The sequence below is a fragment of the Poecilia reticulata genome, chromosome 7 (assembly GCF_904066995.2).
Source record: "Poecilia reticulata chromosome 7, P_reticulata-male-v2, whole genome shotgun sequence".
Taxonomy (NCBI): domain Eukaryota; kingdom Metazoa; phylum Chordata; class Actinopteri; order Cyprinodontiformes; family Poeciliidae; genus Poecilia; species Poecilia reticulata.
In genome coordinates, this window is record NC_088836.1 from 7,673,699 (window position 1) to 7,686,470 (window position 12,772).

General features: G+C 36.5%; 1 protein-coding gene and 1 long non-coding RNA gene across 2 annotated transcripts; both read right to left on the reverse strand.

The window, feature by feature from the left end:
- Positions 1-512: 512 nt before the first annotated feature.
- On the reverse strand, positions 513-8,012 carry LOC103467008 (SUZ RNA-binding domain-containing). Its single transcript, XM_081608759.1, has 5 exons — positions 7,853-8,012; positions 5,848-6,011; positions 5,075-5,124; positions 3,891-4,157; positions 513-2,395 (listed from the first exon to the last, which is right to left on the reverse strand). The coding sequence occupies exons 3-5, from the start codon at positions 5,119-5,121 to the stop codon at positions 2,284-2,286; spliced, it is 426 nt and encodes a 141-aa protein (XP_081464885.1). The 5' UTR covers positions 5,122-5,124; positions 5,848-6,011; positions 7,853-8,012; the 3' UTR covers positions 513-2,283.
- A 1,919-nt stretch (positions 8,013-9,931) lies between these two features.
- On the reverse strand, positions 9,932-12,764 carry LOC145552355 (uncharacterized). Its single transcript, XR_014088388.1, has 2 exons — positions 12,626-12,764; positions 9,932-10,456 (listed from the first exon to the last, which is right to left on the reverse strand). It is a non-coding gene; the product is annotated as an uncharacterized LOC145552355 (long non-coding RNA).
- Between the last annotated feature and the right edge of the window lie 8 nt (positions 12,765-12,772).

The window sequence follows — 12,772 nt, forward strand, 5'->3', positions numbered from 1 at the left end:
GATTCCAAATTTGGTCGATGCTGTTTTTGTCTGAAATGTCGCTAAATATAGATAGAAAGTTGCAAATTCTGAGCTGCAAACATGTAGACATGACCTGGTGGGCTTCACATGCGAGTATCGGCCAATCCCCCAAAATTAAGGAAATCTGAGCCAATTATTTGACTGGCCAATAAATTGGTGCACCACTAGCAAATGGAAATAATTTTAGTAATTCTGGTCCAAAATAAGAAGTATGGTTTGATTTAACTACCTACTGCTAGACTGTGCTGGATAAAAAATGTCTGATTTCTAAATGTAATTAGACATTTTCATTTAGAAATTAATGTAAATGTCTAATTACCGCTCAACATTATGCCGCTCAACTGTAATAATGTACAGTTGAGCGGCACAGTTGCACCGCTCAACTGTACATTATGACAAACAATGGAAAGATTTCCTGTTTTCTATACATTTAAATGACTCTCCTTCCAGTCAGCAGGCGGTTTGCGACAACGGACGAATCACAGAGAAAATCAGATTTGAAGTAAATCATTTTATTAAATCAGTATTTACAGGCAGTTTGTATTTTCTGTTCCTGCTCTGCCACTAGATTTTTTTTCCTCAACTAAAATCTCTTCAACAATATTGAGAATTTCCCCCTTTAAATATACTCATTTTTCTTTTAAAAACCAAAAAAAAAAAAAAGGAATAAAAATCAACAACCAGGAAGTAAAGATGTGATCCAGGAGGCACAAGCTGAATTCACCCATTACAAGTCTTTGTGTTGATGACGTCGCATGGCTTTGAGATCTCCTCTGAACAATTAAAGGTGAGAAAAACACGTTTACTGGGCACAGCGGTCCTGGTCGAGTTCTCCGGTTCACAACCTGCTGTGCCGCTCCGTTATAGCAGTCGATCCATCGTCCTACAGCGTCAGACACCGAGATGCAAACATTTAAAAAGAAAAAAATATGACTTTCCTTGAGACAGCAACTCTTTTTTTCCTTTTCTTCTGTTACATTTAGCTCGACAGAGCACCGCTTTTAAGTGCCGACCACCATAAGTTAAATACGTACACTAGTCTTCTGAGAAAACAAAACCCGCTGGAAAAATACAATCTTCGTTCATTTCATTCATTCAGTCTCATTCACATGGACCTGAGTTCCTAAGTTTTACTTCGTAGGAAGCTGTGAAGAAACGTCACTGGGTGGAAACAGGACAGCAGTAAAATTCATCTAAAAATGTCACTAGGATTCCTGCCAACACCATTTTCAAATCATAAAAACGTTTTTTTAAAGGGGGCCTTTTGGTTTATTTAAATACTGCTATTATAATGCTGTCATTTCATATAAAAAAGGGCAGAAAAGCTACTTGAAACCTGACTTGGATCCATTCTCTCCTTTTCATCCCATTTTACTCTTAAATAGAAAGTAGGCGAAGGAAGACGGCTAAAAGCTTAAAAAAAAGTAAACAAAAAACTTGCCATGTACATAACTTGACACACGTAACCCCTGACCTTTGATTTTAAAAACAAACGGTAGTTTCTTTCAATAGAAGGTGGTGCACTGATATTTTGAACCGTTCTCTGCATCTCGGCTTCGATTTTACCACCAGATGAGACGGTGGAGGACTAGGATTCTCAATTCTTGCTTTAAAGTTTAAAATCTAATACTGTTTGAATAAACAGGCTTAGTGGTGTGTTAAGAACTGGGATCTGCATTAAAAAGATATCAGTGCACGCCTTGTGTAAAGACAAGTGATTAAAAAGAAAGGAAAATAAAATGTCTGCTATTATTGCTGAGAAGAAGCTGCTGTACAAGAACCAGCCCATTTAGTTTTGATATGACCCCTCGTTTCACCTCATCCTTGAACTGCTCAAGTTCGAGTCTTTGCTTCTGCTTTTTTTTTTTTTTTTTTAACATCCCTTGACAGACAGCACACAGAAAAAGCAAAAAAAAACAAAACAAAAAAAAAAGCTGGAGGCTCAGGGGCGTCTCTTAAAGGGGCCGGGATCATCACAGTGAGTCCAGAATAAGTCCATAATCACAGTGCCGAATAAACATGAGCAAAGGGGAGAGAGAGAAGAGCTCACGTCAGCTCGCACTTCCTGCTGGAGTTCGTCGTTCCCTGGCTGATTCGCCGCCCGGCTGAGAGAGTGAAAGGGGGGCACAGAGCCGCGCCGGCTGGCTGATATGAGGGAACCGAAGGGAGGAAGTTTACAGTATACGGTGCTGCGTTTGATCTCAGGTGGCTCTTGATCTCTCTTCCCCTCCCCTCCGTGGCTGGGGCGTCCCAGAGACCCGCTTATCTGTGCTGACGGAAGCCCTGGGTGCCGTCTGGGCCGGCGGGCTGCCGGACAGTGTGATTGTTTGATCTGGTGTCCTCTGAAGGCATTGTGGAATTATTGCGCACTGGCCTGGGAGAAGAAATGAGAGGAAACAGGAAGACATTAGGACACAGACGCTTCTTACCCGGCTTCTTAGAACGTTGACGTCACACTGTTTACTGAAGTAGTAACGGATGTTAATATGCATCTATGCATCGATTTTAAAAGTTTCTCAAAAGCAATGGTTTTTCAGCCATTTGAAATCAATCAAACAGGCCTCCAGACATTCACAGCTATACTGAAAATGTTCTCCAACTTTTTAAGCCTTATTCCACCTTCACAAGAAGAGTTAGCTCTAAAATTACCACCGTTGTTCCATATTTTAAAAAATTAAGTGCTTTAAGAGTCTCTACTCACACATTTTGCTTATTTGGTCATATGTATGACAAGTATTAAAACAACAGCCCTGCAATTCTTCAATTCGATCACCCAACACTGTGTTTGAGAATGATTTTGGTTCTTGTCAAGCCAAGTATGCAGCTTTGGTTCTGGTGATAAAACTATTTAATTCATCAGGCTGGCTTAAGCGTATATATGACTGAGTTAAGAAAACAACAATAACAAAACAACAGCATAAACCTGTTATGTCTCCCAATCAGTTCACCCTCAAATTAAAGGTCGATCACATGAAAATGTCTTCAGCCTGCCACTAGAGGGCACCAACATGCCAACACAGCGGTACTGGGAATCAAGACAAACAGATCTGTAATGAAACTGAAACCCAAGACACAATTTATTTTACTATTTTCTTACTTTTATTTTTTTCTCCTGCCGACCGTTTTATTAATGTAATACTGTATGTTTGAAACACTTCAAGTGTTTTCCTCTGATTCGAGAATGGAATTAAAATTTGCACCTTTTTTTCCAAAAAAAGATACGATCTAAACTAAATGTGAAAGATTATTGTGTCTTAAAATGATTGTCCTGTTAAAAGTTAATATTCAGCATACAAAGATGTGACCAACAGGAAGTAGAGAGAGAAAAGCACTTGGATATTTTCCAAGTCATTCAACCTACTTTCTCTGATAAGAACTCAGTAATACAGGCCAAAAACAAAACTGTTAATAAACAAATGGGCGAATGTATCCAACAAATTGCCTTGTAGGGTTATGGGATAACTGAAGACTGTCTTTCTGGTCCCAGTGCAGCATAGAAAGGGTTTTTTTTTTATCACCAATGCCTCACTTCCACCAGCGGTTTGGATGGGTTATTTTATGCTTCTGGTGTTTTCAAGAGAGCGTTTCCACCACAGGGTTAAACCCAAACGCCAACACAGTAGTAGGTCTCTTGATTGCCGCAAACTGTAACACTTTTCTGTCCACCAATCAGGTTGTGTTGTGTGACGTCACCATTAGCTCCACCCTAACTGCCCTTACCCTTGCCCCATACCCTTTGTCCTTTGACCTACAATAGAAGAGTTCCCAGGAATGAGCTGCTTTCACAATGGAAACAGACAGAACAGCGAACCGAGTCACACATTGTACCACCGCACAAACCTTCTGGATCTCAAATTGGTAATCGTTACCTGTCAGTGTTGGGCTTTTCCTGAGGAGTCTCCTCTGGGCAGGCACTACCCAGTATTCGTTTCCTGGCCTCGGCATACTCCGCTTCGCGCTGGGCCAGAGACTTGACCTGCGGAGTGGGCCTGTTTGGGTTCATGGACGATGCTAATGACCCGTTACTTGCTGGTCGCTTCAAAATGCGGATCTGAGGCGGGGGTCCTGCTGGTAAGGAGTTGTCCTGGATCACCATGGTGGTCTTTAATGGTGATCGGGCGGAGTTACTGGACTCCCTGGAGAGAAATAATCATGCACAGATAATCGATTTAGAGCTGAAAAGAACTACAGTCTTCTTCGATTTAACTTGTCCTGTCTTAGTCAGCTTTCTGTAGCAATATACAAGCCCATCTGGGAACTTTTTTTTTGTTTCGCTCAAAGGTTCAAATGTTTATCAAGCGGATTTTTGGTCCAAATTATTAAATGATAAAAACAGAACTAACAAACAGCTTCTTTCATTATTGGGGTGAATGTCTTAATGCTCATCAAATGCAAATCCACTGAAGAGTCAGAAGACATAACAGGAGAATCTTGTTCTGAAGAATGAACAGGTCTGTCGCAATAAATCCATTAATCGCATAATAAATTAAAACGAGCTCAATAATTTCCAATTGCATAATTGATCATTTTTGTCTTTTCTCTCTTTTTACCAAAAACTAGATGAGAAAGTCTTCAGTCTGGTATATTTGACTCAACTAGACCTTTTCTCGAAGCACAATTTTGTTTACAGAGACTTCATAATTCATTTGATTTGCCGTTTTATTTATTTTGGATATTTAAAATGTCTTCTAGTTTTAGTGTTAAATGTTAAAAGTCATTAGACTTTAAAGGTGTTCTTGCATTAATATGCCATTAGGATTATGTTACTTGAATATGGTCTCCAAACAATAATATTATCACTTATCACAATAATCATTCAGCAAAATGTGTTACTGTGACAGGCCTCCAACACTACTAAGCATAATTTTTTCCCCGAACGTGGCTGAGATTTCATATGTAACGTTGAAAAACGCCACTACCGTGGAAAGGTTTAACTGATGTTCAATTGTAAACAATGACAAACAGTGAGGCAGCGCCTTCAGCTCAAAGTCAAGCAAACAAGTGGCTCAACTGTGTCTTTAGGTCGTTAACTGGAGCGTTTTAAGGTTCTTACTTTTCTCTCTGGCTGATGCGAAGCTTCTCTTCTAACCGTTTTTCCATTTCCTGAGGGGAAAGTAGGGCAAACAGGAATTCATGAGAACAAACATCAAATTGATTTGGGACAGGAAAGAGCAAAGTGGGTAGAAAGCTGGGGAGAGGATGGAAAGCGGGGTTCTGTTACAAGCTATTTATACACAAGGGGACAGCTGCCAAGTCATACACTGTGTGTCCAGTTAGCCAACGTTGGACATGAAGTACTGCTCAAAAATCATTCCAATTTAACAGGGAAAAAAACTAGACAGGAATATTATATTACGTTGGTTAGGTAATTACAAATATTCACCTTTAAAGTTAATATTGGCGGAACCAAACTTTTCATTCTTTAACTGAATTGAACCATTATGGGTAAATAGAATTACAGCTTGCAGAAATTGCTACTTCAGGTTTGGTGACGGGCAAACCTGATGGAAAGAAAACCACATGCTACTTAAAAAAGTGAAGTCCTTAAAAAATAGTTTATGACTTCAATGTTCAACTGAGTCCATTTTTTAATTACTTGGAAGGTGCATCTGAAAGCTGAAGGTAGTTTTTCTCCCCCAACAAGAATTTATTCAGTTGATGCAATCCAAAAAAAAAAAAAAACTGCTTAGCAGAGAGAAAGCACAAAAATTTTATTGTTTTAAATATGGCTAAAAATACACCCCTGAATGACTCTGAAACACATTAACAAAAGATTCATTAAAATACAACACATTCTTTTTTTTAAACAAATAACACCATTCACACCTTTTTCCTCCCTGTTTTACGTCTTTAAAACTTGTTTTATGGCAGCCGCCCTTCCACCAGGACCATTTTTGATCAAGCTTTGGCAAACTGTGAACGGCTTGGTTGGTGGGCCAGGAACATCATTCAGGTCTTGAGTCGCTTCTTGGTTGGATGTTGTCCTATTTCTAAAAAGACAAGACAAGTGTTGGTTCTAAGTTCTGCTGTAAGGGGCAGAAATAAATTATTCTGAAAATAAATACTTATCAGCCATAACCACTAAATTAAAATTCAATCACTTCCTTGACCAAAATACATCCTGTCGGGAAGTTTGAAGAACTATTTCGAAACGTTACTTTCATAAAATAACTTCTTCTTAGAAGCGAAATATAAACAAATTGAGAAGCACAATGGAGTGCTGTACTCATGCCCAGATCTCTCTTGAAAAATGGATGTTAGTCTCAAACTGTGATTATGAAGTTGAATGTCACATCTAGTGACAAACACAAGTACAAGTATTCTGAGTTTTAGGTTTTCTGCAAACAAAAACTCCTTGCAGTTGTTGAAAAGTATAATAATAACATAATAACAATATAATAATAATAATAATAATAATAATAATAATAATAATAATAATAATGCATTTTATTTATCAGCATCTTTCAGGACACCTAAATGACACTTTACAAGATTTTGTTTTGGTGGAGAAACACCATAATCATGTGGCAAGATTGTTCTCAACTAGATCTGTAGCTTTAAGCAATCAGCATCAACAAATTGTTATAAATCACGACTGGACATCACTAATTGAACATATTTCAATAATACAAAGTGCTGTTAAAGCTGTTCTTTCTGGTTCAGAGTGCATAATAATAATAATACATTTTCATATACGGTGTGATACTGTGAATGTACAGTAAAGGGGAGCGTAGCTTAAAGGTGGGGAAATCTGTGAAAACCAATTATCCAACAGTACCCTCACAAAGTGTTGTGACATAGGCTTGTTAATTTCAGCTAAATGTAGTAACTTAACTTAAATGGTAAATTCAACGAGTATTAGCCTAGCTTATCTGATTTCAAAATTCCTAACCTACATTAATTATCTTGACTTAATTTAAAACGTGGTGTAATAAAATTTGTTTGTAGCTTTGAGATGCAACTCCGTTGAAAATGCTCTTAATCTGCCTAACGTTATTTTGCCTTTCTCACACATGGCTATGCATGTTAAAAACTAAGGGTCGCAAAAATGATTACCGGTATATTATTTTTGTAATCAAACGCTGAACAAATAAAGTTACGATTGAAAAAAAAAGTGAAGGAGCAGTTTGGTAACGCAAGTAGCTTCTACTCAGAGCTACTTGACAACATAAGGAGGTTACTCAACACTCTTTCCATGTCCAAGTATTGCGTAGACATTTCGCTAACTTTATTAAACATAAATTAATGACATAATTGTAACTTTTACAAATCCGATTTTTTTTCTGACTTTCTTTAAAAAAAAAACTGTTTCACTCTTGTCTGACGAACAGAGCTTGTTTCTTGCCGTCTAAAATCTCTTAAGTTATTACTTCTAGGATTTCCTTGTTGAATTGAACAGAAGAGATAACGCAATAGAGTGTCACGTGTTTATTTACCCAAAATAAGCTGTCAAAATTTCAAAGCGGCTCTAGGCAACATAGCATTACGTTAGCTAGCATTAGCCTTAGCAGTTTCACCTAGCCGCGTTAGTTGATCATTCTTAGCTAAGAACGGCATATGTTTTATCCGGTTTAAACAATCATGCTAAGCAAGTCAGGCTGACACACTTAATTAAGTCTGATACAGAGCGAACTAAGTAGGTGACGATTATTACTCGACTAGCTAAGTTTTTTCGAGCTAGCATTAGCTGTAGCCACATTGTTGGCCCGTGGGAGTCACTGACACTTAGCAGCGATGAGATAACTTCTACAGGGAAACCCGTCCGAATTACGGAGGTCCTCAAAGCATAATAACACAAAACCACAATCATGCTCTGTGTTTAATGATTTACCCCACAATGGGCTGCTTCCTCCCGACTTTCGGTGAACCCCTCATCCATGTTTCATTTTTCTCAAACACGCCGTGGAGTTGGCTGAGCGGAGATCCTCTAACACCACCACCACCTCCTCCTCCGACGTCTGAGAACTGTGACGTCACCATGGCGGAGTTCCCCACAGATACAGGAAGTGAAGTACAACTACACAAGTCCTCAATGATGGAACAGGCTTGTTCCGCTCCTCCGTCAAAAAAACTTTTTAAAAATAACGTTTTTACATAATACATGCCTCCTACCACTAATACTCATATAGTAGTTCAAAGCATTTTTAAATAAATGCAACCTCATTAAATGCAACGTTTTACAAGCACTACAACAATATATGTTAATTATATGAATGCCTATCTATATGCTAATTCTACTTAACTACACGTATGAAGTAAAACTGTCCAAGTTGGAACAATAAGCATAAAGCCCCAGTGAAGTTAAAAATCCAAGAATGATTTCTAACTTCTATAGTCTGCTAGAAACCCGTCCGTCTAACCAACCCCAACTTGGTTGGTTAGAGACCAAGTTGTCTTTGTTTGCATAAAATAGAGACATACGTTGGTGTTAGCTTGGGTTGCTGCAAATATTTTTTCCAGGTCACGAGTATAAAAACTGGAAAATGCGTTTCTTTTGTTCCTGATTTGCTACCGGAACATGGTTAAAGCAACACTTAAATGTGGAAATGCTTTTCTTGAGCTGGGGAATTTATTGGGAAGACGCATACACAATCATTGAAGAAAACCTAGTTACTCAATCTTTATACTTCCGTCTGCAGTGGCAACCCCACCAAGGTGTTTGTTCTCTTTTTCAGCTCAGAGCCTTCATTGCTTCCGGTTATGTCTGGAATCATAAAACTTCTTATATAGGACTAAATAATTCATTAGAATTTTTCTGTCTAACATCCGGCTACTTTCAGAAGACCTCTTTTGTGTTTGTGTAATACAATTAACTTGGATCTATGAATAATTAATGCATTAAAATGATCATATACTTAAAACAGGTGCTGTATTTAGGACATTCAGCAAACAGCCCATTCTAAATTGAGTACTTAGGTAATTTGATAATGTCTCACCAGTCATATAAAGAACTGAGACTAGAGTGAATGTTCAGCTTCCAGCAGGAAAACAACTCTAAGTATTCAAAATACATTCATATTTCTAGTCAAAGTGCAGAAACTAAATCCCATTAAAAATCTGTAGCAAGCTAGAGAATGTAATTAACTTTAAAGATCAGTCCATCCACTCTGACTCAGCTTGGTGTTTGTGGCAAGGAATAATATGCAATAATTTGAGACTCCAAAAAGCTTGCAGCTGTAAATCCAAAAAGAGAAAGATGACATAAAATATTCTTTAAAACATGGATCAGTTTCCTCTCACTTTCTAATTATTTCCTGCTTTCTGCTTTATGTTGCTCTATGTATAACATTTCTACAAAATACATTGTAGAAATGTAAAAAAGGTGTATAAACACTTTGCAAGCAATGGGTTTCCTAATTTATACGTACGTTTAAACTAAAACAACTTGAGTTATTTTAGTTTTTCTCTAAAATGTGAATCTAAAAGGAAGCACCTTTAGACTCACAAGCACATATAAATAATCTAGATATGTTTATGCACACATAAAGATTATTAAAATTATTTTTGCCTCAAAAGAAATCCAAACATGTTTTTGTGGAGTGGACTATAATTTCAATATTAAGGTAATGGTCAACACAGAATACAATACCTGTTGTAAACCTTAGTGTAGAGGTCGGTCGTCACTCAGGGCTGTTCAACCTTTCTTACAGTTATTTGATCAGTAATCATAATTGTACATTCAAATCCTGAGTGATGATGGTTCTCCTGTACTGACATAATGATCACGTTGCTTGAGACCTTTAACCAGCTAAAGGTTAAAGGTCAAGCAGTGTATCTGTTGTTGCAGATTAATCTAATCTCATCTCCTTAATTTCCACACTGAAGCAAAAGTCTAATCCACAAAGAATCAATGGCCAGATTAAAAATGGCTGCCAGATTGGAAAATCTAAAAATGTACAAATAGAGGAAACAGTTGGCAAATGTATTTTATTTCATTGCACTTTGGGAAGTCTTTTGTTGTGTTTTGTTTCATGAACACAATAAACAGAACACAATGCAGTGTTTAACATCTGTTGACACTACATGTTAAAATGCAGCCACACTTCACCACACTACCCCTTTATTCTCAAAATCATATCAGTAGTTTTTTATTTGAACTTTAACTGCACTTTACTGCAAGTAAAGCGTCAAAAGTGCATCATGCTAAATCCAAGAAATGCATTCGTACAATAGGGACTACATTTCAATCAAAAATATTTTCTGTAATTTTCTTAATTTTCCAATTTCTTGAAAAAAATTATTATTCTGTATTCTGCAGACAGGGTTAAGTCAATGTACAATTTCACAAAATTTCAAACACACTCTTTACTATGGGCACCGATGAACATAGTATCCTGTCACATAACCAATGACGTAAATCACCACCAGTGCAGCTAACGCTCCAACAGCCTTCAGTGCGATCCCGGTGTATCCAGTGCACACTCTGTTGTAGAGCCTGTGAAGTAGACCAACCATACAGTTACTAAACATAATTATTTAAAAATGAATCAGAATCTGAAAATACCGTTAAGATGGACAAAATCTGTTATCTGCTCAAGCTCGTCATCTTCCTTGCTTCCTTGTCTGGGTTTATGAACCATAAAGATTCTAATATAGAGCTAAATAATTAATTTGAATATTTATGTCTAGCTTCCGACTATTTTCAGAGGACTGTTTTTGTGTTTGTGTAATACAATTAACTTGTATCTTTGAATAATTCATGCATTAAATTGAACATAAACTTAAACTAGATGCAGTATTTAGGTAATTTAGCAAACAATCCACTCTAAATTGAGCATTTAGGTAGTTTGATACCATCAACCTGTCACATAAACACAGTAAAGAGTATACATTTGTGCCGCTACAGATCTTTCCTGTCTGTGCTTGAAAGTTTCAGATCTTCATTTCAGACAAAGATCACCAAGGTAAATACGAAATGTAACTTTCAAATTAATTCATTTATGGCTATTATGATTCTTATTATGATTCTTATTTGTTTTATAATGTTATCTGACTCAACCTGGTCATATCTAAGAAAAAAAAAAACTGATCAACTAGATTTGTAGGAAATCTGAGTAAATTCCTGCATTTACACCCAAGACCGTATCATGTTTGTGAAAAAAACCTCTGGATGATACCCAAGGCTTCCTATAAGGTGGACGAGATAAAAAAAAGAAAAATCTTTTAGGAAGATGTCAGTCTTGTTACACCCAGAATAATACAGCATTAAAAAAAACCCACACACACACAAAAAAACCCACACAAAAATGCCAGTCAAACATTGTTCTTGTGCTTTTTTTAAGCTGCTTGGATGCGTTATAGTTTGGATGAATTGGAAATAAGGATGGACATTTATCTTCTCATTTGTTATTTATCACAATAAATTTCTTGGTATGATATGAATTCTGACTTATTGCAGTTGCAATAAATTCCAATGAAAAATATTTATATTTATTTTCTAGTTTATTTGCTGTTTGTTTAATGAAATAAGTAACAATAAATATTGATTAATATATTTGAATTAAATTCTGCTGCTGTATGCAAATGATACAAATCACACTTCTTTTTGTGACTAGTGTCCTAATTGAGCGTATTACAAATTCATATGTTTTCCAGAGCAGTATTTGTGCTTTTGAGGCTGTGATTGATGAGTCATGCTGTCACAGCCTTACAGTTATCTAGCAGAGAAGTAATAAATAGGTTTTATTATCATTTAATCATTATCACAATGTTACCATAAAATATTGTGATAAAACAATATTTTATCACATTCAAGTTCAAGTCATTGAAACTGGGTCAAAACCTTTACACAGCGATATGAAAGATTAGAGTTAAGGTTCTGTCGATTTTACTCGACCTTGTCATTTGCAAAATATTTTTACTATAAAATCTTGAGGGGAAGTAGATTGTACAACTGGCAGTTGACTGATATTTTATTCAAATGTTCATAGGTATTTAATTTCCACCTTGGTGGATATTGAAGCTTTTGTATTAAAAGTCCAGCAGAGCTACTAGCTGAAAGATTTTCCAGCTGTAAATGATCAACTAATTCATGCTCCCAGTCCTCGTCCCAGCACTTCCCTGGATTAGGTTTTTTTTCTTCTCAGTTATAGATATCATGCTGGAAATAGTTTTTTAGTTAGTGTTTCACATATCAACTTCACTTATTTTACAGATAGACATGTCATACAGGACTGTAGATAAAACAAGTAAAAAACAGCATTAAAAATCGGTATATATATATATATATATATATATATATATATATATATATATATATATATATATATATATATATATATATATATACAATGATAATAATAACAATAATAATGTCAGATTAACAAGTGGAAGCCTTTCTGCATTTAAAATAAAACAAAGACTTTTTTCTCACAAGTAAAAAAAAAAAACAGCATTACTCGAAGAAGACCCTTAAAAAAAGTCTGGAGAACTTTCCAAGGTTGTAAAATTGTGAAACCATTTACATAAATGTATTATGAAAACAAGGTTAAAGTATTTCCTCACTGTTGTGTCTCCCCGTCTAAAGAACCAAGCAGTTTAGCTGATTACTCAACAGTGTGAGAAAACGATTTCCCTAGATTTTTGGGATTCATCTTCATCTCACCTCCTTGTAGTAGACTCTGAAGCTTCTACGTTCATGTTGATGTTGCTCTCATTCCAGCGGTCATAATGCACGCTGCTCTCCCCGCTGGGTTCCATTGGAAGTGTCTTCTTCTATTATTAGAGGTTTATGTGTAGTTATTCCCTGCTC

What these genes read in the sequence shown, in the direction of transcription:
- LOC103467008 (XM_081608759.1), bottom strand. Translation starts at nt 5,121, where the DNA reads ATGGAAAAACGGTTAGAAGAGAAGCTTCGCATCAGCCAGAGAGAAAA. An exon ending in CGCATCAGCCAGAGAGAAAA is followed by an intron (nt 4,158 to 5,074) that starts GTAAGAACCTTA and finishes ATTTCTCTCCAG; the next exon opens with GGAGTCCAGTAACTCCGCCC. An exon ending in GAAAAGCCCAACACTGACAG is followed by an intron (nt 2,396 to 3,890) that starts GTAACGATTACC and finishes TTCTTCTCCCAG; the next exon opens with GCCAGTGCGCAATAATTCCA.